This window comes from Exophiala oligosperma (genome assembly GCF_000835515.1).
Source record: "Exophiala oligosperma strain CBS 72588 unplaced genomic scaffold supercont1.4, whole genome shotgun sequence".
Taxonomy (NCBI): domain Eukaryota; kingdom Fungi; phylum Ascomycota; class Eurotiomycetes; order Chaetothyriales; family Herpotrichiellaceae; genus Exophiala; species Exophiala oligosperma.
The window spans coordinates 2,335,973-2,363,499 of record NW_015622821.1 but is presented as its reverse complement, the minus strand read 5'-3'; the positions used below and the strand labels follow the sequence as shown (position 1 = coordinate 2,363,499).

General features: G+C 50.7%; 10 protein-coding genes across 15 annotated transcripts; 7 read left to right on the top strand and 3 right to left on the bottom strand.

Annotated features, from left to right (window-relative positions):
• Positions 1-377: 377 nt before the first annotated feature.
• PV06_04951 (uncharacterized protein) lies at positions 378-1,688 on the top strand (the record flags this gene model as incomplete). Its single annotated transcript, XM_016405910.1, has 1 exon — positions 378-1,688. The coding sequence occupies one exon, from the start codon at positions 378-380 to the stop codon at positions 1,686-1,688; it is 1,311 nt and encodes a 436-aa protein (XP_016264116.1).
• A 515-nt stretch (positions 1,689-2,203) lies between these two features.
• PV06_04950 (uncharacterized protein) lies at positions 2,204-4,098 on the top strand (the record flags this gene model as incomplete). Its single annotated transcript, XM_016405909.1, has 3 exons — positions 2,204-2,570; positions 2,627-2,816; positions 2,874-4,098. The coding sequence occupies 3 exons, from the start codon at positions 2,204-2,206 to the stop codon at positions 4,096-4,098; spliced, it is 1,782 nt and encodes a 593-aa protein (XP_016264115.1).
• Positions 4,099-7,003: 2,905 nt separating this feature from the next.
• PV06_04949 (uncharacterized protein) lies at positions 7,004-8,962 on the bottom strand. Its single transcript, XM_016405908.1, has 2 exons — positions 8,460-8,962; positions 7,004-8,385 (listed from the first exon to the last, which is right to left on the bottom strand). The coding sequence occupies exons 1-2, from the start codon at positions 8,673-8,675 to the stop codon at positions 7,345-7,347; spliced, it is 1,257 nt and encodes a 418-aa protein (XP_016264114.1). The 5' UTR covers positions 8,676-8,962; the 3' UTR covers positions 7,004-7,344.
• Positions 8,963-10,473: 1,511 nt separating this feature from the next.
• Positions 10,474-12,438, top strand: PV06_04948 (uncharacterized protein). Its single transcript, XM_016405907.1, has one exon. It carries the CDS (start codon positions 10,876-10,878, stop codon positions 12,103-12,105), a length of 1,230 nt encoding a protein of 409 aa, XP_016264113.1. The 5' UTR covers positions 10,474-10,875; the 3' UTR covers positions 12,106-12,438.
• An 835-nt stretch (positions 12,439-13,273) lies between these two features.
• On the top strand, positions 13,274-13,810 carry PV06_04947 (uncharacterized protein; the record flags this gene model as incomplete). Its single annotated transcript, XM_016405906.1, has 1 exon — positions 13,274-13,810. The coding sequence occupies one exon, from the start codon at positions 13,274-13,276 to the stop codon at positions 13,808-13,810; it is 537 nt and encodes a 178-aa protein (XP_016264112.1).
• Positions 13,811-15,101: 1,291 nt separating this feature from the next.
• On the top strand, positions 15,102-16,759 carry PV06_04946 (uncharacterized protein). The gene has a single exon (XM_016405905.1). The coding sequence runs from the start codon at positions 15,201-15,203 to the stop codon at positions 16,569-16,571; it is 1,371 nt and encodes a 456-aa protein (XP_016264111.1). The 5' UTR covers positions 15,102-15,200; the 3' UTR covers positions 16,572-16,759.
• A 32-nt stretch (positions 16,760-16,791) lies between these two features.
• Positions 16,792-18,090, top strand: PV06_04945 (uncharacterized protein). Its single transcript, XM_016405904.1, has 2 exons — positions 16,792-16,970; positions 17,038-18,090. The coding sequence occupies exons 1-2, from the start codon at positions 16,911-16,913 to the stop codon at positions 18,067-18,069; spliced, it is 1,092 nt and encodes a 363-aa protein (XP_016264110.1). The 5' UTR covers positions 16,792-16,910; the 3' UTR covers positions 18,070-18,090.
• A 366-nt stretch (positions 18,091-18,456) lies between these two features.
• PV06_04944 (uncharacterized protein) lies at positions 18,457-22,337 on the top strand. The gene is made up of 2 exons (XM_016405903.1): positions 18,457-18,845; positions 19,151-22,337. The coding sequence occupies exons 1-2, from the start codon at positions 18,570-18,572 to the stop codon at positions 21,524-21,526; spliced, it is 2,652 nt and encodes an 883-aa protein (XP_016264109.1). The 5' UTR covers positions 18,457-18,569; the 3' UTR covers positions 21,527-22,337.
• Positions 22,235-25,720, bottom strand: PV06_04943 (uncharacterized protein). The gene is made up of 2 exons (XM_016405902.1): positions 24,548-25,720; positions 22,235-24,498 (listed from the first exon to the last, which is right to left on the bottom strand). Exons 1-2 carry the CDS (start codon positions 24,621-24,623, stop codon positions 22,421-22,423), a joined length of 2,154 nt encoding a protein of 717 aa, XP_016264108.1. The 5' UTR covers positions 24,624-25,720; the 3' UTR covers positions 22,235-22,420.
• Positions 25,721-25,960: 240 nt separating this feature from the next.
• Positions 25,961-27,485, bottom strand: PV06_04942 (CDP-diacylglycerol-serine O-phosphatidyltransferase). Of its 6 annotated transcripts, XM_016405896.1 has the most exons (7): positions 27,223-27,485; positions 27,132-27,169; positions 27,070-27,081; positions 26,834-27,015; positions 26,694-26,784; positions 26,565-26,648; positions 25,961-26,506 (listed from the first exon to the last, which is right to left on the bottom strand). In XM_016405896.1, the coding sequence occupies exons 1-7, from the start codon at positions 27,345-27,347 to the stop codon at positions 26,310-26,312; spliced, it is 729 nt and encodes a 242-aa protein (XP_016264102.1). In that variant the 5' UTR covers positions 27,348-27,485; the 3' UTR covers positions 25,961-26,309. The 6 variants fall into 6 exon arrangements, with proteins under 6 accessions (XP_016264102.1, XP_016264105.1, XP_016264104.1 ...); XM_016405899.1 differs by having other exon boundaries at positions 27,132-27,485; XM_016405898.1 differs by having other exon boundaries at positions 27,070-27,169.
• Between the last annotated feature and the right edge of the window lie 42 nt (positions 27,486-27,527).

Genomic DNA, 27,527 nt, shown 5'->3' with positions numbered 1-27,527 from the left:
TGGCGCCCTGGACAAGGGGGAAAAGTCCAGAACAAGTCTTCTGCGAAGCGTTCAGCCAATGATCTCTGCTGTCTTTCAGCCGTGGCTTCGGCTGCATGTCTTTGTCGGGCAGTGGAACCAAAAGGCTGTGTGGGAATCCAATTACATCTCTGGAGGGTAGCGGATGATGTGTCTTGTGTTCAGCACGTAGAATATCACTCACAGCAGACTTCCTGATGTTTGTGGTGTTGATGTTGTGGACGCTGGCGCCATGCCCGGGAGAAGTGGCTCGCGCCAAGACTGCGGTCGGAGAAAGTTGTCCCCTCGTGCCGACGCCTGGAGAAATTTTGTAGAGCGAAGCGTCTTCACTTCGAGCAATTCGCGACACATACTGCACAATGTCAATACGACTCAATGGCGAGATCTCTTCGCCTCCGGTAAATACAGACAAGATGATCTCCACCAAGAAAAGAAAGCACGCTTCTGAGGACAAAGAAGCTTCGAAAAAGAAGAAGAAGAGAAAGACCGAAGATGCGGAAGTGACGGCCACAACGGAAGAACAGCCTGTGACAGACGCAAAGAAGAAAAAGAAGAAGTCTAAAAGCAAAGACAAGGAAAATTCAACAGCGCAAATAGATCAGGCATCTAGTGAAGTGGATGATGTCGCAGTGCCTGACCCTGCGGAGGAGAAGGAAGAGTCCTCAACGCTGCCTGCGCTCAACGGAGCAGCATCAATACCCGATGTTGAAGAACAAGCTGAGATTGAGGCTGCGGAGTCTTTAAACCTCCTCGAGTCAGAAGACCCCTCGACATTTTACTCTACGCGACTATCTCTTTACCTCTCGATACCTGCGGTCTCCCTAGAAACCGGCAGCTCTTCAGTCCTTGCGACTCATCTGGCACCACTTCTCCTGACCTATTTCCCACCTGCTCAAGGCATCGTTCTGGGCTTCTCCGATCCTGTGCTATCTGCTAAGGCCGGCAGTGGCAATAATCTCCCTCTTGTAACTCCAAAAAATGGTCAGCTGCAATCCCAAGCTGAGGTATTGTCCAAAACATCCGATGAGAATGGTGTATGTTGGGTTTGGCTCACTGCTACGTTTCTGGTGTTCCGACCAGAGCGTGGGGACGAACTGCATGGCTGGACCAACGTAACCTCGGAAGGTTTCGTGGGACTAGTCAGCTACAATTATTTCCAGACAGCTGTTCACGAGAGTCGAATACCCAAGAGTTGGAGATGGAATGGCCCAACGAAAGAACAAGCGGGGAAAACCAAGAAGAAGGCGAAGAAGGCCAGACTACGCGATGCTGAGAACGAAGTCAGAGAAGATGAAACAGTGGACGTTGAAGAATCTTCCGCAGCACCGTATCAGGACCGTTTACAAGATGATGGCGGCTTTTTCGCGGATGCCAGTGGCTCGAAAATTCCAGCGATACTGAAATACCGGGTGGTAGATACTGAAGTGGTGCCTGCACACGACAGATCCAAATGGTCACTGCAAATTGACGGAACTCTGCTTGACAAGAAAGCTGAGCAAGCCGCCCTAGAACAAGAGCGACGCGGTTTCGAGGCGACACAACAGCGCAGTCGGTCTCGTACACCTGGAGGAGACGTCGTTATGACTGGAGCATTAGGCTTGAGTCGTGAGGGCAGCGTTGCTTCGGCTGTGTCCGGGCATGTTCCGGTTCGACATAGGAGAGCATATTAATGTTGGGTATGAGTTCAAGACATGGAATGAGGCGTTGTTGTCTTTCTAGCATCACTCTGACAGGAGAATGGCCTTGAAGATATGTGTGCTGCTATATTTACTTGCTCTATGGAGTCTGGATAGGAATGCTTCCGCTATGCGAGTAAATGGTTAACAATCACCACACGATGATTGGTGGATTTACCGCGGGGACTAAGTCTATTACGATGATCCAGTTACAAGTGACGCAATAGCAAGAGACGAACAAGTCGGTACCCAAGTCGAGACCAGAGTGAGAGGAAGAAGAATCGGGGGAATTGAGTGAGAATATCACGGCGAGACATCATTGCGAGCGTTGTTAGATGCATGCATCACCATTCAGTCCCATCTCATACTCGTCCCTCTTCCCCTTTGGCCTGATCGCTCTCTCCGCTGCCTCAATCCTAGCGAGACCATGCCCACTTGGTCCGCGGTCATCTACGTGCACATCTAGTTCCTCCATGACCATTTTCTAAGTCTCGTCTCTCTCCGTTTACATGTTCGCAAGGCCTGGCTTTCGTTTGATAGCTGCTTCAACGCATCTGCCCCGTTCCATACTACCACTCGGACGCACACCTCCGAATTCGATTGTTCGTTGTTCACCCCACTTTCCCACTAGGCTGTTCTCTACGCATACACCAAAGATGGCTCAAGAGTGGAAACTCAAGGATCTGGCCAAGCTCGACCTCAAGGAATTGGACAAAGTCGAGGTCGAAGTGGAGGGCATCGAAGGTGGAAAAGTCCTGCTTGTCAAAGTCGGCGATCAGATCTCTGCGTTGAACGCCAATTGTACACATTATGGTGCGCCCTTGAAGAACGGCGTCCTCACGCCAGAAGGTCGATTGACGTGTCCATGGCATGGTGGTCAGTATCATCTATATCTCTTGGGTTTAAAATACCACTCTAATAATCGATACCAGCCTGCTTTAACACCAAGACCGGCGATGTCGAAGACTCACCTGCACCTTTTGCCCTTAACAAGTTCAACGTTGTTGAAAGAGATGGAGGAGTGTACATCTCTGGAAAGGAAGCAGATATCAAGGGTGGAAAGAGACCGGTCAATGTCAAGACAACGCCCAGCTCACAAGAAAGAGTCGTCATGGTAGGAGGGTAAGCCTCAATGCCAGACCCAATAGTTAGGACTTCGCTGACTGAGAAAAACAACAGTGGCTCAGGTACATTCGGTGCCATCCTCAAACTCCGTCAACATGGATACCAAGGCCATGTCACCGTCATCACAGGTGAAGGACTCCCAATTGACCGAACAAAACTGTCAAAAGCCCTCATCACAGATGCGTCACAAATCTACCTGCAACCTGAACAATTCTACAAGGATGGTTCCATAGAATTCTTCTCCGACACCGTGACCAGTGTGGACTTTGACTCTCGAGAAGTAAAGACCAAGACAGGCAAGGCATTCCCATATACCAAACTCATCCTTGCCAGCGGCGGCACACCGCGAAACCTCCCACTGCCTGGGTTCAAGGATCTCTCCAATATCTTCCTATTGCGACAGATTAGTGACACTCAAGCAATCATGAATGCGGTAGGTGATGGAAACAAGAAGATTGTGATTGTCGGGTCAAGCTTCATCGGCATGGAAGTTGCCAACGCCCTGGCCAAAAACAACTCCGTCAGCATCGTGGGCATGGAGTCCGCACCCATGGAACGTGTCATGGGAGCCGAGGTGGGGAAAATCTTCCAGAAGATGCTCGAGAAGAACGGTGGCAAGTTCTACCTCAACGCCAGCGTCGACTCTGCAGTTCCAGCCTCGAAGGTTGCCAACGCGGTCGGCCTGAGCTCAGTCGGGGCAGTCAAGCTGAAAGATGGCACCGAACTCGAGGCCGACCTCGTCATTCTCGGCATCGGTGTCAAGCCCGCGACAGAATACCTCGAGAACAACGCCAAGGTCAAGTTGGAGAAGGACGGCAGTGTCGCCGTGGACAAGAACTTTGCGGTCAACGGACTCAGCGATGTCTATGCTATTGGCGACATCGCCACGTACCCTTACAATGGGCCCGCCGGGAACGACACTCCTGTGCGCATCGAACATTGGAACGTCGCGCAGAACATGGGTCGGACCGTCGGGCAGCTGATCGCCCAGCCAGGAAGTAAGCCGAAACCATTCATCCCGATCTTCTGGTCCGCCTTGGGTAGCCAGTTGAGGTACTGTGGCTCGACGCCGAACGGCTGGGATGACGTGGTGATCAAAGGCGAGCCCGACAATGGCAAGTTTGCGGCCTATTACTGCAAGGGCGACACGGTCGTCGCGGTGGCCAGTATGATGATGGATCCGATAATGGTCAAATGTGCCGAGTTGATGAGACACAACAAGATGCCTTCGAAGAAGGAGATTCAAGGAGGAGAGGATGTGTTACAAGCTAGTCTATGAAACACATACGGAGTATGACTGTACAGCCTTTCTTGTGTACGGAAGGACACCTCTCGGGCATGAGATTTGTTTCAAAAGCAGACAGTCAACCCAACAAGTCATTTACACAAAGTTTTTACCTTGTTCTCTTCGTCGTTTCGTCCCACTGTCATTTATCCTTCTACTGGACGACAACAAAGTAACAGGGTCTCATACTGGGGGTCCAAGACAGGGTTCTCTCGTCAAGAAATAGCTCTGGACAAGTACTCCGTACTCGCAACTCGCAACTCGCGCTCGCAACTCCAACAAGTAACTGCTATTACTGGAGCTAGCTTACTTGACTTGATTTGTTTTGTTTTTCTCAAGCCTCAACGGTACGAGGTACCCCTCTACGAGTACAGAATTACACTCCGCTCGTTACATCGTTTGGCGTGTCGATCGACGTGTAAGTAAGAACGACACGGTGCAGTGGAGGCCTTATTACGGAGTACGACATGTAAAATATCAGAATTGACATGGTGTAGATCAAAGGATCGACAAAGACCCTTTTGACTCCGTACTTTTGATCGAGGTACTCGTGTGACGACGTCGATCCCTTGCCACTTACAAGTGACATGGATGTCAAGATCGTCAAGAAATTGCTTCAGCATACGGAGTACTTTGCTCCAAAAGTACGAGTACACGGCTACACCACAGTACAGCAGAGAACTACAGAGTGCAATTCACCCCCTGTCCGTCAAATTCGAGAAGGCAAGTCATCGGTGATGAAACCCCAATGAAGCACTTTGTCCTAAAAAAACGCTTGTATCTCATCCTTCGACTCGACCTTGGCACCTTTCAGAACCCCTTCACCCTGTAACTCCCCTAGTCCGTGTTGCCAATCGATTCGTCTTTCTTTCCCATGTGGTTTATCCCCCTTCTTCTTCTTCTTTTTTTTGGACCCCATCCCAAGTCAAAAGCACTAGTATAGAGAGAGAAAAAATCGAAATGACGAGCCCCTTGAAGACGGTAGAAGACGGTAGAAGACGACGGAGGATAGTACCTTGTTCGTCCAAGTTTTTCCCACAGGCCGAGGCAACACGAGATACTTGTTAGTACGAGTGCAGTCAAGTGGAGTGGCATTGGCAGAGAGAGGACAAGGACAAAGGTCAGGCAAGTTGGTACTCCGTATAGGGAGTACGGGATACGAGGGACACAGAGTAAAGTGCATACCTAACCTGAGTATTGCTAGACCTGACCAAAAATGTACTTTGGACATAAACGGAGACAAGTCCAAGGAAAGGGCCCGAAGGTTTTTTTTTTCTCTGGCGTCGACCGAGAGACGCATGAACATGGTCCCCCGTCAAGAGATCATACTCCGTACTGTATGCAGACTTGTGTGCAATGGAGTCAACCGAGTCATTCTAGACCGTTCGAAACCGAACCCTTCCCATGGGTGCGAGTACAGAGTAATCATGCATGAACATACCACAGTATCCGTCTGCATGCTGCATCTCGATGGACTGTACAGTATAGCGTGGCCAAGGCCTTGCCTCCGTAGATTCCATCCCATGTGTCCGTACTGAGTACTTCGACCAATACGGAGTACTCCACGGATGGATCGGACAGAGGTCGCATCGTTTGCTATGGGTTGGTCTTGTCTAGGGGTGGTCCACATCCATTCGAGCGTAGTGCGATAAACTGAGTCTCATGGGAGGAGGACTGTAGCAAAGATCAAAGATTGTGACCTGGAATACGGAGTACAAGTGCTGGGATGGTACTCTGTCGGTCCAAGGTCTCGAAGTGGCTATTATGCTGGACGAGTAGAAGGACTAGTATCAGTCCTCTTTTCAGGACCATGATCCACCGTATCTTGCCCTGTTGAGGTGGTCCAGTGGCACCTTCATCGATCCCCTTCTGCCCATCGCATGTAACTTAATAACCTCGCCTCGTAACTTTAGCTCTAGTTCGGGGGTCTACAATAGTTAGTAGATACAGTAGTTCTGCGTCAAGTGTCGAGACTGGTTTCTCTCGTCTGGCCCCGCACAAATGAGATTATGGATCTTGTGTGGAGCTGTGCATAAAGTCTTGGCACTGCCGAACGAGTGTCACAGGGCTTACCCCCCCTTGGCTGGCACAAGGCGAGTTTCGGCGTCGGCTGATGCAAGGGACCGGACTGCCCGGGCTGCGCTGCATGGCTATTCCCTGTCGAAGGCTGCATGCGGCAATCCATCATGCCATGTCAATCGCGAAACTGTGTGTTGATCAGTCCATGCAAAGACACAGCCCGTGGCAAAAGTTGGGATTCGTTCGGTAGAGACTCCCGTCCAAGTACCCTGTATCATACGACGCGAAGCTTGAAGTGGGTGGAGAGTTCAACAATCGGAGCTTTGTTTATCGGACTCGAACATGTGTCCGGGAGGAGCCGGATTGTCAAAGGGAGAATGGAAACCTTGCTTTGAGGCGAAATTGGTTTCCCGTGGTCGGTTCGAGCTCGAGAGAAAGTCTGCTGGCCAGATCACAGCTCTCCGCGAGAGCAGCAGCATCAAAAAGACACGAGGGAAGGGGGCCCACTGGGCGGGAGTAGTATCTCTCGTGTTGGGACAGTTTAGCTTGTTGATCGTCTTGTCTCCTGCCTTCTCGACTTAAGCGAAAGCAGGGCCTTGCAGCAGCTGCAGTATGAGCCGATCTGAAAGAAAGTCATACCCTGCTGTACGGAGTACCTGCCCCATGGTGGCTGGGCTCGAGCCAAACTGCACGGACGAAACTCCACACATACGAGTATTGTACAGTACAGGGCTCTGAATCACGACGATCATTAACCAAAAGTGATTGGGGGCTTTCGAATGGGTTCGAACGCCCGAGGCGCTGATCGATCTTTGCGTCAGAGTTGAGAGTTGCAAGACGATGTCGACCTTTTGAAACAGAGGGTATGTCCAGTTGTGTTACGGATAGAGATACAGTATGTACAGCTATGTATATGTACACATGTTGCGATAGAAAATATTCTCGATCTGGAATGCGAACCCGCGGGAGGTGGAAAACGTCCATGTGTGTTTGTGCCGTGATCCATTGTCCAACGTGTCGCAAAAAGACGTTTTGGTATATACAAATACAAACTCTCGCCGGGTGTCTCCTCATCAACTGCGTCAGTCGCGTAAACCAAAATGGCCTTTACTCGTAGCAATCGAGACAAGGGCAGTCATGATGTGCGCTATGACATCTTCCCTTGCTCTTATGCTGTTATTGACCCTGGAGATACCTCCATATCTCGCGTCAACCAACGCCTCAATATCTCGTGACTTGTACCGTCGTAGTCTTGGTTATCCCCGGGTTTTGCTTCTCCCACTCTTTGTCCGTTCCGATGGCATGGAAATCTTGCTCAAGCATGATCTTGTCACTGCCATCATCACCAGCCGTGACGGTGCTGGTGACTCCCTGCACCTTGTTAGGGTCGTCTCCGAATGCTCGTTTGCTGGCACCCCTGTGCAGGTCATTCAGCTCGGTCGAGTGCTGTGAGTCGAACTGATAATATTGTCGTGCAGGATTCCGAGAGTTCCGTGCATCGTTCTTACGGTACGCAAGACCGTCGGCATCGTACCCTGCATAGTTCTGTTTGTTACGGCTTGCGCTCGAGGTGAACTTCTGGGTGGCACCGAGAATCTTGGAGAATAGTGGACGGAGAGCAGGCAACGACGCGGCCAAAATCCCGATGTTGAATTCGATGTTGTTCCACATGAAGAAGCTGTCCCGGAACGTCCAGTCAGGGTCCATGAGTGCGTTGGCTTGGTAGACCGTCTTGACGATACTGGCAACACAGGCGAACAGACCCAGACTTAGAATGAAGATGAGGGTAATCTTGGTCCGCATGTTGGTTTGCAAATTCCAGACGATAGGTATAGGCAGTAGAGCGAAGAGGACATCGGTCGCAATGTTGATGCTGCTGTTGAAGATGCCGATATTGGTAAAGGTAGTATTCGAGAAGCATTTGGCCTGTCCATTGACTCGCAATGCAAAGTCCCAGTTGGCTTGGGGCTTTGCACCACAGTTGAATATCAAGGTCCCGGCACAAGAAATCGTGAATGCAACCAAAAAGATGATTGAACCGATCAAGACACGCTGATAGTTCTTCTGTGGTGCAAATCGACGGAGGAAGCAGGCGATGGAGATTTTCACCAGGGAGATTCCCACCATGACAATCAAAGAGTGAAAGAACCGCCAATGCATGAAGTTCTCCCAATCCTTTGCGTCAACAAGAGCTGGATGTCGACCTAAGCCACCAGCACCGGCTTCACCTGCGAAGCATACCAAAACTCCGATGGAAATAACCTGGAAGATGACTTGAGTCAGTGGGGGATGTCGCACCACAAATGGGCGATGGAAAGATCAGTAGAGGCACTTACCGCTGAAGCAACAATAAGATAATCATCGGCCCCGACGCTCTTGAGCATGAAAATTCTCACATAGAGTCTAAGCAACACAGACAAAACTGCTACACCACAGAAAGTGCCATGGATGGCTAGCAGGTTTGCAGCATTCGACTCGTCCTTGTATTGAGGGGTCGATGCGTTCGCAGCCTGGCGCTCCACCAAGAGAGAACCGAGCTCCGGGGTGAGCATGGTGAACCTTGTTGCAACTGAGGTTCAACAGGGCATCGGAAGGTTTAAAAGGACATATGTCTGTAACGCTCGAGACCTGACAGCCAAGGGACAGGATAAGAGGAGGCTGATGATGAAGACGCGGATGCGGGACGATTTAAGACTTTGCAGCCAAGTCCCAAGAATCCGTGTATCTCTAGATCAAAAGGGAGACATGTGAGCACATCGCTTCAAAATTCCCCATCATAGCAACATTTTTTAATAAAAGGAGATATTAAAGCTAGCCTTGCTGTGCAAGCCGACAATTAATTCCTGGCATTCTTCGCTTCATACTGTGGCTAGACTGTTTCGAAGATTCGAAATGGTCGGTCCGGGTTTAGTGAGGGTTGCAGGTTGTACCTCCTGGTGCATTTTGTGCGCCACGCCCGAGCAGCAAACGGCTTCCCTTCCACTTTCAATGACATCGGTGTCAAGAAGGCTCAGGCAAGTGGATCACGTAAAGCCCTCGACAACTGCATTCTGCTGAATGCCAATAACGCAGCTGGGAATGTGGCGTGAACGGACGATGCGGAAGATGCACCGGCCCTGGCACATCGCTTGTCCACCTGTCACGCTTTAACAAATCAAGGCAAGCGAGGCTGGAGTTCCTGGCGCTTTTCTCCTAGCCAGACCTGCACAGCCGTATCAGAATCAAAAATCAAGAACAAATGCGACACTTGTCCGGCCGGACCATGGATCTGGCTTCCAGGCCCCGTCGAGTCTGGTACCAGTACGGGTTAGCAGGGCTGACTGATCATTGCTGTTCGCTGCAAGACCCTGACCTGCTAGACAAAGTCTCGGCGTAAACGTGAACAGCCCAGTATGTCTCGGGGTCCCAGCTTTCAGGAGAAAATGGACGCCTGGCAACTGTACCATGTACAATAGCGCCCTGGTCAGCCTTGACATATCGCGCACACCTCGCTCATGACCTGGTGGAAGCTTTGACGCTGAGGCTCCCTCGCTTGCACACATCCCTGGGAGACCAGGAGCGGCATCTCCAGCGGGACGAGTCGCGCAGATTCTCGTTGATGGTGGAGCACGGAGGAGAGTGTTGAGAGCAAATGGGGGCCAGGTGGGAATTTTTCAGAGAAGGTGATATTAGCCTGTTCCGCTAGGACTCGGCTAGCTTTATGTGGATTAACGCCACCTTTAGCTGTATCTAGCGTTGGAACAAGCTAAGCCCAATTCGAGCTCCAATTTTCCAATGTCCCTTTCACATTTCTACAGCACCTCGCTACCAGCACCACCAGGTACCCATTCTGTGGTCCTGCGTATCACAACTCGCGTTGCGGAGTACTACTCACTGCAAGTTGGTGCATGTTCGTCCTGTCGCCTCGATCGTCGCATGCTCGCCAGGCCCTCCTTGCATATCATGCCCCTTCCTGGCGAATGGGCATATATTCCCTCACAGCTCCCTCCCTCCGCTCTCGGCCCTGGCCCTTGAAAGCAAATGAAAAATTGTTCATGCAAGACCCTTGTGTGACTTTGCCTGACCACATCAACATTTCGACCGGGCGAGACAATTCTCCGGACCCTCCAGTCTATTGCGGCCATACTAGACCTTTTCATCCACAACTGCCGAAATACCCTGTTTATGGTAACCTTCGAGAAGCGAAATGATCATCGGTGGCTATGCTCCATCCCACCACACAACGTGTCGGCCAAGGTGGTCGTAAGCTGAGTCTAAAATCATTTGTTTTCTATGGGCTCAGGTGGTGTTGCCTTTGACAGCGGCAACCCATCATTTGCCGTAAGTGCAGTCCGTCAGTCTCTCTGCGGATTCCTCCCCCCATCAGACGCGGTTAGGACACTCAATAGATCCTCGTTAGCTTTCCTTTCAGCACAGTCAAAAAGAGCATTTAGTTCTTAAACGCTCAATGTTTGACACCCCCCTCATTATACTACTCTATTCTTGTCGTGAAATTCCCACTCTTTCCAATCTCGCGTGGTGAAGCCACTATCAAGACCACCCACGTGGCAGCGGACAAGGAGATCTCCCCAGAGATATATAACTCGTGGTCTTGGACTTCTTCCAGGATACGCCAGACTTTTCTCCATCACATCCTGGCTTTGCCACGAGCTTGAAATCTGGTTGGATCCTTGGCTTCTAGGTTCTGACTGTCCACTCGCTGATCATTTCTTCCTCTTCTCCCGTTTTGACTTTGATTTGAACTTCACCAGCATGCAACTCAAGCACGTTGTACCGGCCGTCCTGGCCGTATACGGCGCTCGGGCTGCTCCAGCCTCGTCCCCCGCCGAGGACCTGAACTTATTCGCAGAGCGGGATACGGCCGCGGCCTCCGCTCAATCGTTTTATATGCCTGCTTCAACTCTGCAAACGGACATCCTTGGTGCCAAAGCGTTGGTCAACCTGGCCATCTACCAACTCACCAACCCGTCTGGAAGCTGCAACGTTCTCAACGCAGCTGTGCGTCGGGAATGGTCGACCCTGTCGAAGCAAGAACGACGAGCATACATTGATGCTGAACTCTGTCTGATGTCCAAGCCTTCCCAGGACCCTGCGTTCGCCGCAGGTGCCAAGTCACGCTACGACGACTTTGTGGCTGTCCACATCAACCAGACCTTGTCCATCCACGGAACGGCAAACTTCCTCGCGTGGCACAGATACTTCACCTGGTCGTTCGAGCAAGCCTTGAGGAACGAATGCGGCTACACCGGTTACCAGCCGTACTGGAACTGGGGCAAGTACGCCTTCGACCCCATCCACAGCCCTCTCTTCGACGGCTCTGACTACAGCATGTCCGGCAACGGCCAGTACGCGCCGCACAACTGCACCAAGGCCCTGCCCACCGGCCTCAACTGCATCCCTCCCGGATCGGGCGGCGGCTGCGTCAACACCGGGCCGTTCAAGAACTACACGGTCAACCTTGGTCCCGTGTCCCCCACGCTCGCCATCCCGGGGATCATCAACTACACGAACCCCAACCCTCTCGCCTACAACCCTCGCTGCCTCCGCCGCGACATCTCCTCCTGGGTCTCGTCCAACTGGACCAAGGACTCGGACGTGTACGACCTGATCACCAACTACAACGACATCGGATCCTTCCAGAACCGCATGCAGGGCGACTTCGCCACCGGCTTCTACGGTGTCCACACCGGCGGTCACTTCACCACCGGCGGCGACCCGGGCGGTGACCTCTTCGCCTCGCCCGCCGAGCCCACCTTCTTCCTGCACCACGCCCAGATCGACCGCACCTGGTGGATGTGGCAGAACATGGACCTCAAGGACCGCAAGTCCGCCTTCACCGGCGGCACCTCGACGCTCGACCCGACCGGCAGCCCACCCGGAAAGCTCACCGACCCCATCAACATGGGCAGCCTGTCCAAGTCTGTCCAGAACCAGGATGTCATGAGCACCACCGGTGGCCCCTTGTGCTACATCTACGTATGAGACATGACCACACATGAAAGGAGAAGAAAGAAGGAGCAATTAGAGGACATTTCATTGAGGGTATACTTGTATACATTTTTGTAATGGTCGGATCATGTCCCTTTGTTTTGTTTTTGTTGTTGATCGCATCAAAATCATTTTAGCCATTTTTTCATGTCCATGGTTTTCAAGAGATTTCCCTTCATTTCGGCATGCAGCATGTTTCACGTTTTTACAAGTATTGTTTATTTTTCCGTCATTTCGGTACTTCAGATTCGTATGTTTCGATCCACCTTGAAGTTGACTCGTAGATCTTGTTCTGTCGACCAAAATAAACCGTGAGACGGTCAAAACCCAATCTCGTTACATTACGCGTGAACAACGCATTCAGAACAAACCGTCCAGAGAAAAATCCAAGATCGATGTGACGCTGGAGGCATACATTAAATTTATGTATCTTGCACTCTGTGGTTTTGGACTAGTTTGATATAGCGAGAGTGTTGATGCGGATAAACATTTCCACAATCTCGTTCGTTGTATGGGTTACAAGTACGGAGTAGGTGCCTCGTATTTCGATGTCATGGGGGTTCGGAAAAGTGGAAAAATCGTGGTCTACTACTTAATAGGTGTATACGGGGAACGGAGTGGCTAAAAGTATAATTTTTTCTTTTTTTCTTTTTACAAAAGTACAGAACAGACAACTAAAACATGTTGGACTGTAATTTTCTACTACCGACAGATCGTGGAGACATCAGTGCTGGTGACAGTGTCAATGAAAGGACGTTCTGACGGTCATTGTTATTGTATCCTATAAACCTGGTCTTTATGTGGCTACCTGATCGATGCAGGGCCTTGGAGGAGTGAGTCATTGCCATGGTCAATACTGACAAGTCCGGTGTTTATTTTGTGGCCACACTTTTCCTCAAGGAAAAGAGGTAGTCGACCAATGTACTACTGACAACCTCGTGGCGACGGGCTCTCTTTTGAAACCACAGACTCGTTGTCCTAATCAAACTTGTCAGTACCTTTACTTTGTTACCGTCCGCCCGAACAAAAGGTGTGAGGTGGTTTGCTACAAACGTCCGGGGTACAACAAAGAATCCGACGAAATAGTCCGGGAGTTACTCCGCGAGTACAAAGTCCAACCCCTACAATTTCGACACCGAGGAGTGTCAGACGGGATACAACAATGGCTCTGGAAATGCCCATCCGCGACTGGACAAGAGGCAACCACATCATTTCCACCGATCCATCACTCATTCCACTCGAGTCGCTCAATGACATTTTTGCATCCGACGACTTTCACTGGGGGAAACCATTACCGCTCGACCAACTCCGAATATTCGTCCAGAGGTCGCTTTGCTTTGCTCTCTACGATACGGCCGCAGACGATAGTACCGAAGACAACACGGCACACCGACAGGCAAGTGCAAATGCAAGTCCAGGCAGATTGATAGGTTTCGCCCGTTGGATCACCGACATGGTGACGGTCAATTACCTGACGGACGTGTACATCCTGCCCGAACACAGAGGCAAGAGATTGGGGGTGTGGATGATGGAGTGTGTAGACGACACGTTCAAGGCCATGCCACATCTCAGAGGGATGATCCTGATAGCGGATCGTGGGAGTAGCACCGAGTCTTTCTACCGGAGACATTTGAGTATGGGTGACCTGGCGAGTCCGAGCTTTTGTATGGATCGCAAGGGTCAGGGATCTGCACACTGAGTAGTACCTTTCGAGGGGTGAGGAGGGGTTACGGATAAAATACAAAGTGCTACCTAACAGTAGGTACCTAGACTCGGTATTCCACGGAATTCAATTCTGTGCAGTAGGAGTGGTTTCCCCTCGTCAAGCCAGGTTGGCCATTGTACTGACGTGACAGGCACAATGTGTACTGTTCTGTACTTATCCTAGAGGGAAATTTGCGAAATCTTGACCTCGTGTTGATTTATACAGGAGAAGGCGGAAATAAAATTCCAACCACCAAAAAGAAAACTAGAAGGTCCAGGGTCTTCTTACGAGTACTACAGTACTGTAAACATCCATCCGGAATCCGAAGACCCCCCAAAAAAGAAGGCCAAAAGGGAAGTAGCTTCAAAGTATCCGGAAAGTAGCGCCATGACTGTTTTTCTATTCTGGAATGGTCAATGTACTTAGTGTGCCGTGTTTCTCATCTTTTCTCACCTCTTGGGGTGAACAAAAGGCTACTGCAGTTGGCTTCGCGGGAATCTTCGGACTGAAGCAATTCACCTCTATGGAGAAATGCACTGCTTTAAAAGCTTAAAGGTCATGTTGGACGAAGGTGAATGACTGAAATTGGCCTCGCTATGAGAGAGGGACACTCGCAGAACGAAGGAATCGGAAGCAACTTCACGCATAGAAACGGATGGATTTTGGTGTGAGCGTGTTTTCGGTCTCGTTTATTCCTCTCCACATTCGCTTACACTTTCGGATTCTTGAATTGTCATCCCACAAGGATCGGCGGCCTGTTTTGTGCATGGACATTTCACCGCCCCTACTGTAAAGCCGTTGCGAAATTCGCGTTGGCGTTGGCGTAGACAGACTCGGCGTGAGACTCGGGCGAGATATGCAGCCAGACATATCTTCAATTTCACTTTGACGACCAACGTCAAACAAATTTCAAAGCCTCTCATAGCCAATGACATGACCACATAGCCTGCTTGTTTAGGTTCGACGAGGCTTCGCGATGGCCTTTTGACAACGAAGATATACGTGTGCTGGCCGAATAGGGAAGCACTTAGCTCCAAGTAGTATAGCAGGATTTGGCTAGGCCTTGCACGAACCGAATGGCTTCACCAATAAGCGATGCATTCCTACCGTTTTTCTTCCTCAGGCCGCCGCCCCGTTCCCGTCTAACCCCTGCAAGAGTAAGGAATAGCGCCCTGGGTTGTTCTGTCTGGAAATGTTGAGGGGTAGTACTGGGAGAATGTACTATACCTCTAGGCAGCGCCCGGCTCGAGCGTGGCCTTCCCTCCTTTTCCCATCACAGCGCACACGTGTCGACAGGATTATTGCATGAACTGATCGAATGAGCCACCGACCGAACCCTGTCTGATGTACAGGGAATGGAGGCTCTGCAGGCCCCTTCTCAGACATGACGGATTCGGTCTCCTCAACGCCGAGTAGCTCGACCAGCAGCAGCCTGGAGTTCGAGGATGACGAACGCGAGACACTTCCTGACTCGCAACATGGCTCCAGAAGAGCCACTTCGTCGCGCGGAAGTTCTCTCGAGCTGATCAACGTCCCTCAGACAGCCTGGCAGCGATCGATATCTGCCTGCATGGTAGACCCGTTCGGTCAACTTCCGGTCGACATCGACGAAGTGACCAACCAGCTCCTTCACTTCTACGGGCAGGACTTGTATTGGCAGACTGCGTATGCGTTATCGAATAGCATCAGGCCTAGCATTAAAGGGTCGTGGGAATACCAGACCAGTCTCTCGCGTACCCATTTCCACATCCTTATGGCCCGGTCTGCCTTGCATCAGCTCCGTCTGAACAAATATGTCTCAGCGACAAAGCAGAAAGACCTTGAAGTTGCCGCCCTGAAGCACCAAGGCAATGCTCTCGCAGTCCTGAGAAAACAAGTGGCACGAGGCTCACAAGCCGACAGAAAGGAGATCCTTACATCAACCATCAGCCTTGCCACATTTGAGCAGAGGTATGGTGATCGCGAAAAGTCGTACTTACACTTCAAGGTAGCAAGAGACATTATAAAACAACTCGGGTTTCGAGGAGGGCTACATGACCGTCTCCGTGAAGAGCAGGCGTTATGGTTCGAGGGCATCTATAAAGATCCACAAGCTTCATTTGTCTGGAGCACGGAAGACGCCACCACACGGTTCAAGTGGTTGAAGACTCTGCTTGGAGAGGTCGATCGAATATGGCGCGATCGCATCCTGCTTCCGCCAAAACATCGACATTCCTTTGTGGGCGAGAACAACAGATTGCAGGAATTTCTCTTTCGTAAGACGTCGGGCAAATTGATCAGCGTGTATGGTGATATCGATGAGGGTGTCGCACAGCAGAGGTGTCTGCTCATCGTGGTGTGCATTATAGTTGGCCTGCACGCACAGCTGGAAGGGAAGTCCATTTTGAGACAAAATTTCAAGGCATTGGCGGTTTTTGACGCCATCAGTGCCTATGCGGATGCCCTCGAGGAGAGACTCATTGAACTTGATGTTGGGAGCGAAGAATCAGCCGCAGACCTACTCTGGATTATGTTGGAGAACTACCGCAACTTCAAGCCTTTTAGTGTTAATCCAGCGGCAGTTCAAGCACTGAAGACTCTCGACATTGCCAACTGTCACTGGCGAGCTTCTGCTATCGCGAATGTACTGAAGTACTTGCCTGAAGGCCGACAAATGGAGTTGAAAGAGTGGCTGTCAGATTTTGTGAAGAGCAGCAGATATACTGGGAAAGCGGCGGCTTTGAACGAGTTTGCTTTCAGCTATGCTGGTCTTTGACTGAAGTACTGAGAATGAATCAATATGGATGAGAATTCAGGAAGCTACAGTGGGCAACAGTACGGAGTACCAGAATTGGCATATCAGCAGGCTGTTAATTATATGTCCAGTCTGACACAGAGGTCTAAGTTGAGGGTGGTGTTGAGGCGGGGGACTTTCTAGGCAGGATGATCATAATTTACTTTCAGTCAGACATGAGTTTTTTGTTCCACTCCAAAAACACGTCCAAGTGGAAACACTCGACACCATTTCCACTTCTCAACTCCGTACATCGTATGCGCAGGCGCATTTTTCTGTCTCGAGGGACACATCTTGATCGCCGTCATTCACAAAGACATCATGGCCGACAGCGTTGTGTCCCAAGGGTTTTCTCTCCTGGGTTGGACCTTTCTCCCTGCTGTACGTGAACAGCATGTGGCTTTGTTGTTGATCATTGAGTAAATGGCTAATCATAACAAATACATAGTATGCCGCAGCCTTTCTGCAGTCCCTCTATTACAGGCTGACGATTAGTGCTGGGCGACGACATCCTCAGCCGGGGGAGCCTCTATTCGCCTACCACAATCGTCGAATTCGTGTATTCGTCTTGTCCCTCTACCTCATTTATACCCTTGCGCAGGCTCTCTACGATGTCAACCTCGCCGGTGACTTCTACACGATTCTCGGGGTCACACCCTGGTCGACCGATCGGGAGGTCAAGAGCCGGTTTCGAAAGCTTGCTTCGCGGTATCATCCAGATAAACTACATGAAAACGGGCAGGTGTTTCCAGGAGCCGACGCTGTGTTCGTGCACCTCAAGTTAGCCCATGACACCATCCTCGACCCAGCCAAACGCTTCGCATATGATCGCTTCGGTCCTATCATTGTTCAGGTCAATCAACCAGGGCTGAGGAATATTCGAGACTATGTCTACGCGGGGCTGCGTTCAAAAGCACCAGAATATCTGTCCAACGCCGCTGTGCTCATATTATTGAACTACATCTGGTTGCCGAAATGGGGACAATTCTGGAGGTATTTTGCCATTGCCTGTATGGCCTTCCTCGAACTATACTTCCTGACTCATACCTGGAACCCTCCAAGACTTGTCAACCTCTGGGCCAATACGGCATACGCGCTTATGCCCCAACTGTTACCACCACACCTTCTCCCTTTCCAAATTCTAGCACTGGCAAGAAGGATGTCCATGTCTCTCAATATATTCATTTCGCAACTGGCTCCTCCAACGGCACGGAACCCCGGATTAAAGGATCAGCAGATGCATCAGCAGGTTGCACATCTGGCACAAACAGCGAACAGACTGGATGCGGAGTCAGGGAACCTCCTTCAATTAGGGCTGAGTCCTTTCAAGGGTGATGCTGAGAAGTCTGAGATCCTCAGGACCGGAATGAAAGAGTCTCTGCTCCTGTCTGCGCTGAGAAATAACCCCGAAGTACGGGATGCCGTGCAGAGTGTACTAGATAGACGCAGACATAGCCCCATAGTACAGGAAGCAGAATAACGAGAAGACTCTGGGAACGGGCCAGGATACATCTGGCTCAAGGACCACGATCTTGTCTCGCTAATCTCACAACTAATTCCCTGCTTTCTGGTTTTCAGCTGTGCTATTCATGACAAAGATGAAGACCCCATCAGATGACAGCTGATACATGAGTATCTTCCACCACTCATCTGCAAGAGCCGAGCACGACCTGTCACTGTTGAACAAAGAATTATATGTCAGAGGCCGTTTCACCGACCTCATAGGTGAAAAGGCTGGGCCAATGATTGCCGGGTCGCATATGTAGACGTCCGTGACCCTTGGCGAGTTCGGCAAATGATGAACGGTGACAGCGAATTGTTTCCGCAACTCCATCCAGATCCATCACGGCCGCAGTCCATCCACTCTACTTTACTCCATATCGAACTCTACAACGCGCTCCTCGGCTTCGACCTTCACCCTGCGAAACTCGTCCTCTGCCTATCGATGGTCTTGTGTGACTCTCTCGACATGTCCACGACATGGCTACTCCCTTTAACTCGACTTCCTCCCGCTTCAAGACCTTTTGTCATACCAACGATGACATGCCTTCCACGCCGAGCACTGACACGCGCTCTGGCCACATTCCCGACGCCATTGACACCATTATGAGTTCGACCAATGAAAATCACACCTTGACATCTGATATGAAATTGCAATGTTGTTGTGGGCGCCCAGAATGCGCCTACTTGGAAAACAACAACACTCTTCTCGGCGGCATTGAGAGAGACCTCGAGACCGCTGCAAGACTAGGTCAGGTACGTGCACTCGTCCGGTGACTCTCGGATCTCGGCCAGAATGGCTTCGAGTGAAGTGGTGTAGGAGCTTGGATCTCTCGCAATTTTATGGTGCAACGAGCAAACAGATTATTTGTGCCCATCAAACCAGAGATCCACGTTACTAGGATATCTTTTCAGGGTTCACCACGCTTGCTCTCTCGTTTGAGAATTTTCTGGTATCGACATCATGCCATAAGATGGAGATAGATCAACTCATGGCCGCCTCAGCCACGGCCTCACGAGAGAAACGGCAGACCGGTAGTGGGCTAACATTTGCGCTGCAGGCTCTCCTCAACCGCCATGAATCCTACGTTACCGAGTCCCAACTTGAGCACGAAAGACTTACAAACTATGTCAATCAACTGGAGACGGAGCGCAACTCGCTGCAAGCCGCCAACCAGAAGATCGTGGAAGAGAACAGAGAACTGCTCAATCAATTAGAGTCTGCCAATACCTCACTGAAAGAAAGCGATGAACGTGTCAAGAGTCTTGAGACTTTGCTACGCGACTGTGAAGATGAGGTTAGAAAGCTGAACGGTCTCAGCCGACGGACCGAAGAGTTGGAGCTCAAGATGCTGGATCTGGAGAGGGAACGCATCACGCTGTCGGAAAAGGTTGAAGAGTCTGAAGAAGAGACTCGAAGCACTATTCAACGATGGAAAGAGAGCATGCTCAAAGTCCGACAACTCGAGTATGAAGTCCAAAGGATCGAATGGGAAGCCAAGCAAGATCGGCATCGACATGAAGAAACCATAGCGAGGCTTGAAAGAGAGAGGGCTCTGGAACGTGAATTGGGCGGAGCGGAAGGCAGACTGAAAGGTGCTGCGGCGCTGCAAGGTTTGAAGGGCAATGGAGCGGCGAAGAATAATGTTGTCAGCCACTTCGTGCGTGACATTCTCCAGGACAATGCAAACCTCCAAGCCGGAATCGCCGAGCTTCGAGAGTTACTGCAAAACTCCAATGAGGAAGTACAAAATCTACGCGAACAGATAATGCACCATCAGCCTATCGATTACGACCATATGCTGGAAGACTCGCCGCAGTCGAGACCTTTGAGCGAGCAGATATCCTGGTCCGAATCCTCGCCCAAACAAGTCCAACAAGAGGTACACGTACACCATCATTACCACGCGAAGCTTGCCGCTAGACGAGACCGTACCCCCACAGTCCGAAGGACTACGCGCAAACGACCCATGTTCGGACTCAGCACTCTTCCTGCGACTCCAGAATCATCTGCGCCTAACACACCTCTCTCGGGACCCAGCCGACATGTCTCAAGTCCCATCTTACCACTCGCACTTCACCACCCTCAACCAAGGTACAATCGCTGGTCCGTACAGTCAGCTGCTACGGGGTCGTCGATGCTGTCTAGTTTCCCAAGCTCACCAAGGTCGTATTACGAGCCGAGCAGTTCGATATTCGATCGAATCGAAGCAGGTGAGGATTCGTCGAGGCCAACGAGTCCAGAATCCGCCGCTGGCTTTTCCGAGCCCAGGTATAAAAGCTTCCAGTCCAGACTGGAGGACACAATTCCACAGTCTCCCGACGAAGAAGCTCTTCTTGACGACGAAGCACCGCACCGCAATGTCTCATTACATATGCATAAGCTGCAAGGCCTGCCGCCAGAAGAAGAAGTGGCGGAAACAACAGCGGAAGAAGACGAAGATGGAGAAGTCCGGGGTTCATCTCAGGACCTGACACCTAAACCTTCTCAGATTCTCGTCACAACTGACAGTGATAAATCCGATGATGATCCAGGGCCGTCGGAGTTTCGAATAGAAGCTGATGAGCCGGATGGTACGACGGTATCAACGCCTAAGGTGTTAGATATCCGGCTTGAGGAGCCCAGTTTCACGTCCTCAGCAGATACAACCAAGAGAAACTCGAGAGAAATCACGCCGACGCAGCAAGAGCCAGAATTTGATGATTTCGCAGGTCACATGCCGACGAACCACCACCGGCGCACGAATTCTCACGAATCCCTCGTCTCCATCTCCGGAATGGACATACACATTGCGAAACGCCCTACCACCGCCACGTCACACTCCTCAAGCTTCCTCAAAGGCAACCGAGCATACTTTGCTCTCTCCCCTTCGGCGGCACGCATGTTGCCAGCTGCGCAACCCTCGACCACCGTGACGGAATTCACAGCGCTGAGTTCCCCGAGGTCCGTCAGTTCAAACAACATCCCCTCGGCCGACGATGCGTACCCGAGTCAGAGCATCGAAGCACTGAGTGGTCTCGCTGGCCTTCCCAAGGTCTCTGCTGCTCCGGTGGAACAACCGTCCAGCCGTGGTTTCGGCCGATTGGTCGGTGGTTGGGTGAGAGGGAAATGGGGAATGACACCTATGAAATCAACCTCTGATTTGGAAGCTTCGAATTCAAGTCCGGGTGCGAATTTGAACCAAAACACCACCTCGGCCTCCTCCCCAGCCGCTACTGCTTCTCCTTCTACGTCTGCAGCAACTGAAGAGGCGTCACCATCCTCACAAGCGCCCTCAGCGTCTCCTCTATTCCCGGGAGGAAGACCTCCAGGAATCAACCAGAAAGGAATGATACCTGGATTCAGATCAGTACGAAGGGCTGCCAACACCGGTGTTCAATTCAGGATGGTGGACGAAGATGGTCTGAAGGAAAGTTTGGCAGAATACCTGAGTTGATGACTTCAGTCTGTACAAACCACTCGAATCACGAACAACGCCATGTCGACTATTACACCTGTACACCTGTACACCCCCGCTAACGTCTCCTATCTCGCGCACTACGCACCCTGTTCATATGTCCTCACGTACGAGCCACGATTCTGCTCAAAATACCTACCTACCCACCTACCTTGGGTGGGTAAAATAATCTACGGCTGACGACTTACGGTTATAATAACAAATAATTTTCTCCTACTACAAGTACGGATTCTGTCCAGCTACGGTCATAAATACAGTCCACGTCACAGTCATTTCATTTGTCGAGACGTTCTAGAGAGTGCTACGCTAGCCAACTCCTCGCCAATAAAAAAATAAAGAGAGAAAGAGAGAGAACTCTCATCACATTCAGACCAATTTCAATGAAGTCTTTGAAAGTCTATGCATAACTACTTAGGTATCTATGCTTCAGAACTTTTGGGGATGGCATACAGCGGACATGCCCCTACCCTACATGGTGTATGTGGTGTTTTTGGACATGACAATAACAACCCCCCTCTGGCCTCGACGGCACACAGCCTATGCCAGAAGCACTGAAACAGGACAGACCGACCACCTCTACGACGTTTTTTCCTTCTCCTGTTTTTCCAAACTTTGAGCGTTCATGTGTATACATGTACATATGTGTTACGAGCCCATACTACAACACACGTACACACCCACATGGAAGTCACATGTGCGTGTCTCTGTCTAGAATTAGTATGCTGGATCTCCCATAGTGATGAAACTACTGTAATACAGACTAATAGAAACCCTATGTTGATACCAAAAATTTTCATTCTTTCTCTTCCTGGTGTCTATCCAGTCGGGCCAACTTTTCGAACGACATGGTAGAATGCATCCGTTGCACCGTTCTCAGTAATTCTCTTCATGCTTGGTCCCAACTATGGATCCCGGTGGCGACGTCGATGCTGGACCGGTGGTGCTCTTCTCGCTCACGCTGGCACTGTCGAGCTTGTGTGGATGCGACTTCTTTGCACGAGAACGCTCGAAGACGGATTTGAGATTGAGTAACCAACAGCACCTCCTCGCCGTGGCACTCTGACCTTGATACTTGGCCCGTCGCGGTGCAGGAGTGGTAACCAAAGGAGCCGCCTTGGGGGCCCCGAAAGGGCGTGTTGCCAGGAACGTCTCCGCGTGCCACTTGTAGTGATGGCCAAGGTCAGTCTTGTCCGCACCTCTCCAACCACAAGACGCCACCGCGCAGGTGGTCGCTTCGGGCAGCAATGCCGGGTCCTGAGGCCGATAGTAGCACAGCTTGCACTCGACCCCAATACGCTCGGACAACCAGTCGTTGATCGTGGAATCGTCGTAGGTGTCAAAGATGCGCTCTGAAGGTGTGCTTAATCTGTCATCGGTTGGGCTCGGCACATCCCACAAGCCGATCGCCAGTCGACCGTCGCCGTACTTGAGGACCAATTCTCCTGTTTGAACATCAATCTTCACACCAAAGTCTTTGACTTTGTCTATCTTTTCACCAGTAGCAGGGTCGAGAATGAACCACCGGCGATCCCATACCTGGTAAGCAGCATACTCCGACGGGTCAACAGTCATAGGTGGACATCCTTCCAATGCTGAAATGTTCGTCACCGCAACACAAGTTGTCGGTGATGTGTGAGGGCTCGTGGTGTCGACAAAGAATGATCTGACGAAGTTCGCAAACCGTTCCACATCTCCATGGGTAGACATTGCTCCCAGACTGACTCGAATGATGCCCGTCGATTTAGCACCAATAACGTCGATTCCGTCCCCACAACGGGCACCTTCCTCGTAGTTTCGCCGGAGCTCCCAATGCTTCAGCGTTAGCATTGATGCAATGCCACCTGGATTACAAACTCCGCCTGTACGAAGCTGAAAGCCCGAGGCAATGGCCAAAGTCTCAAAGTGACTTTTCCAAACAATGGTCCCATCGGCCTTCTTGATGTTGAATGCAATGATAGGCCCCTGCGTCTGAGTATCTCCGTAGGTAGCACCCTCATCTTTGTGCATAATGACCACAGGTTCGCCGTTTGCATGCCTTAGATGGCTTAGCTCATCGAACAACCATTTCGAGAGACAGGCTGCGTGGTTTGATATGGTAGCCGCAGAACCGAACAGCTGGTTTTGCGCCTGGATAGCATGCCTGAGGGCGACAATGTTGTGGAATGGGACTGTGCCATCCTCAAGAAAGTCATGTATGTTTGTCCCTTTGAACATGTGAAAGGCTCCTCCAATCACGGTGACCATATCGACCGTGCCTCCGGCAAAATATTTCCTTCGACTAAGGGCATCCCGTGCTGATTTTTTGACGATTAGGGCGCCAAGATCTGGATATCCAAATATCTTGTAGAAAGACATGGAGATGAAATCAGGGGCTTGCTCGGAGTCCGTAAGGTCAAGGCGGCCAGTCGTGAGATAGGACGCAGCATCTAGTAGCACAAAGTTCAACTGATCGGAGCCGCTGTGCGGTGAGCGAATCCGTTGAGGCCATTCCAACGGAGGTCGATACCCCGTCATGTTGGACTGCGCTGGATAGGCAAACAGTCTGAGCCCTGCCGAAGGCGAAGGCGTGCGTTGGGAAATCCACTCTTCGATTTCTGTGTCGGATGTAAAGCATCGTGAACCCTTTGTGGCAACCTCCCGCACCCCCACAAGACTATTATGACAATCTTTATGGAATCCGTACCAAAAGCCTTGGTCTCTGAAGCAATCGGAAACCACTTTGATTGCACCAGTGGCATTGGCAGTAAATACCACGTCAAATTCTTCTGGACATGCGTGGAAATAGTCAAGCACAGCAAGTCGTGCATCTTCGACCCGTTCAGTGGCAAGCCATGATGCAGGACTTTCCGAGTGAGGATTCCCGTACAAGTTTGAAGTCAGGTCGCGGTGGTATGCGTCTATGAATGACTTGGCATACAAAGTTGTGCCAGCATGGTCGAGGTAAGTGGTGGCTGTAACAATTCAGTACAGGTTCAATTGAAAGTGAAGTGAGTGGTATACTCAAGAGAGATGGATATTCTCGGTGTCGTAGCCTCTCAATATGTCCGTTGTATGTGCGGTTTGAGGCTGCCATCATCCTTGTTGGGAGTGAAGAATAGTAGTAACGGCAAATCCAGGCAACAAACTGGAAAGGTAGGAGCTGAAGGGTAGCTGGATTGCTCACCAGGAGGTCTATTCTGAAGCAGAGAATGGCATTAGAGGTTGGGAACGGCACGGAAGTTATACCGATACATTTCTCAAACGTGACCACCAACGTACTCCCCTGGATTCACGCGTATCGAGGCTAGCAAGAACGTGGATGAATTTATCGGAGACTCAGATTGCCAGAGTAGCCATACGGAAGGCACGAAAGGTGCCAAAGAGCGCAATCCCGAATTGAAGGCTCCTGGGACCTTGGTGATGGACCTGGTAACGTTATTTCGGACGTCTTCGCAACCGCCTTTTCGGGGAGGACACAATGGATGTTCGTTTAGGCTGCCAGGAGCTAGTTGCATGGTCGCATATCTGAAGCATCTCTGAACGACTTTCTTCGCCCCAGTCAGGGCTGTGTCCGCCGTTGACGAATCATCCCTCGGTCGGACATCTCATCTCTCATCTCATTTGCCATTCACGAAGCGATAGCTTCTCCCTAGAGGCCGTGGCGAGGCATTTTTCTGGAGTAAGGTTGCTGGCCTAACATGGATTGACCCTTGTGAAGCCGTTTAGAATGAAGCGTGGAGTTTCACGTCGCTGTTCTCCTGATAGCAATTGCAGATTCGGCTGTTGTTAGTGCAGGCTCATGAGGACCGAGTGAGTCCTTCAGCCAGACCTTCTGCAGCGCTGTCCAGATTCTCCATCCCTCAAATTGGATGGACTTCTTTTGAAACGCCTTCCTAATTCACTCACGAATCTCGCGAGCCTTTGTTGTCAGGTCTTTCGGGGCAGATCCATGACTAGAGCTGCTGCCGGTCATTCTCCTTGACCATGGCGATTGGTTGAAACTTTGGCGATCTTTCGCTTCCAAACCCTACGAGATACTGGCTTCGCTGCGGCTTACCCGCGTCTAGGTTGTACAGCTGCAGCGCATCGAGTGGTACTGCGACGAGGGTTTACTGGTGCTTACGGTGTGTGTCTCGGCGTGCGTTCCTGTCCAGGAATGGCTTTGCCATGCTAAGCGACGTGGATTTGTGCAATTGTCGATTGCTTGAAAGTATCAGCATCACCTCTTCTGTCGTCTGGCCATCACGGAACGAGCTCGCCGAATGGACTTGGCATGGTTGTTTTGGCCTGAGAGCCGCAATAGCCGGTAAGCACTGTCTTCTGACAAGGAACTGCGGCTAGAGCCTCGCCACGAATCTTGAGATCTAAGTCTCGCTCGTATTGTCAGAGTTCAAGCGCACATTGGAAGACTCTTTTTTGGCATAGGGTTCAGGAGTGTATAGAGTAATCTTGAAGCAATTGTACTTTGAAAGAGGAAAGTGTTGCCTTCCAATAACAGATGCTTGTTCCCTTGTTCCCACATAGCCTTTGCTTACGCCCAAAAATCAGCCAAACAACTCGTGAGCAGGGATTCAAGCACATTGTAAATGAATTCGTCATGAAAAAACAAGAACGAGTCTAAAGTAAAACACTGTCGCTCCGTGTATCATTTGGTTACTACTGAGTGCTCACAGGCGAACCTTTCTGTTGGAAACCATCGTTGTATATCAGTATATCGGAACGAGTCTTTGGAGCTAGCTTTCCAATGTCTATCACCTTTCCAGGGCTAGGCCTCCTGCTGGTATCAGGGCTTTGGCACATGAATTGTTTTGCTTATCTGCAAGCTGCCCAAAATGAACCACATTGCTGCAATTGGATGAAATTCCAAGGCCGTTCCCGTGAATAATGTACCCAAAGGTATCGAGTTATGGATCAGACCCATCCAAGTAAATGTTGCGAGGATGCTTGAACCAGTCAAGCAGGCAAAGGGTATTGGAGTGCCTATATATTGTTAGCGAGAGCGAGAGTAAGCGCGAGGACAAGTCCAATGTGTGCTCACCTTCGAAGTACTTCGATTTGCCCGTCTTATCTTTGGGCAGCATGGCAACCGTCACATTGAAGCGTGCAAGGCGAGTTAACCCACCTGAGATGGTCAGTAATTCCCTCGATTAACATTGGAGGCACATACAGAGAACGTAATATGAGAGGAAAAAAGTGTCGACCGTAGTTCGAAAGCCGACGGCGAAGCCAACAGCAGCAGGCGCTACACCGAACGAGACCTTTCGTAGTCAGTACTAGAGTGTGCCCCTCATGGATCGACATGCGTACCAGGTCTGCCAAAGAATCCAGTTCTTGACCCATCAATGAAGACTTCTTTCTCCATCGCGCAACTTTGCCATCAAAAAAGTCGAAGAACAGCCCGAAGGGCATGAAGAAGAACGCGAACCACAAGTTCGTCAGGTCTTGAGGATCGGAGAGACAGTACCGCATCGAAGACAGGACAGACATGACTAGAGGGACAATTTGTTAGGTATGTATCTGAGTAGAAAGAGACAGCGCCCTACATCCACAGAAACCTAACATCACGTCAATGAGGGACATCACAGCATCCATTGTTAGAGCTCACCGTTCATTTCGGTGATCAGATCGGCCAAATGCAACGCCCTAAGCAATCAGCACTTGCGTACACTTACACCCAGGCCTGGATAGATGTGTACCTGATCATACTGAAATGTCCAGTGTCTTGAGCCAACAACATGGCCTGTTTCTCCTGTGCGTTGTTCTGTGGCTTGACCTCGGTTTCCTCTTGGCCAGCAGTGGTTGTACCAGCTCTTCGAGACATGCTGGGCTGTAGACAAAGGTAGACTAGGAGGATGAAATCGTGAAGATCCTGGGGAGAAGTGTCAAGAGGTCCAGGCAAGCTATGCAAGGCAGGTAAACAGCGTAGACTAGTTTTGATGATCGACTTTTTGGAGAGAAACAAGGCGCAGCCACAAACGCAGTAGGAAATGTGTCGTCATTC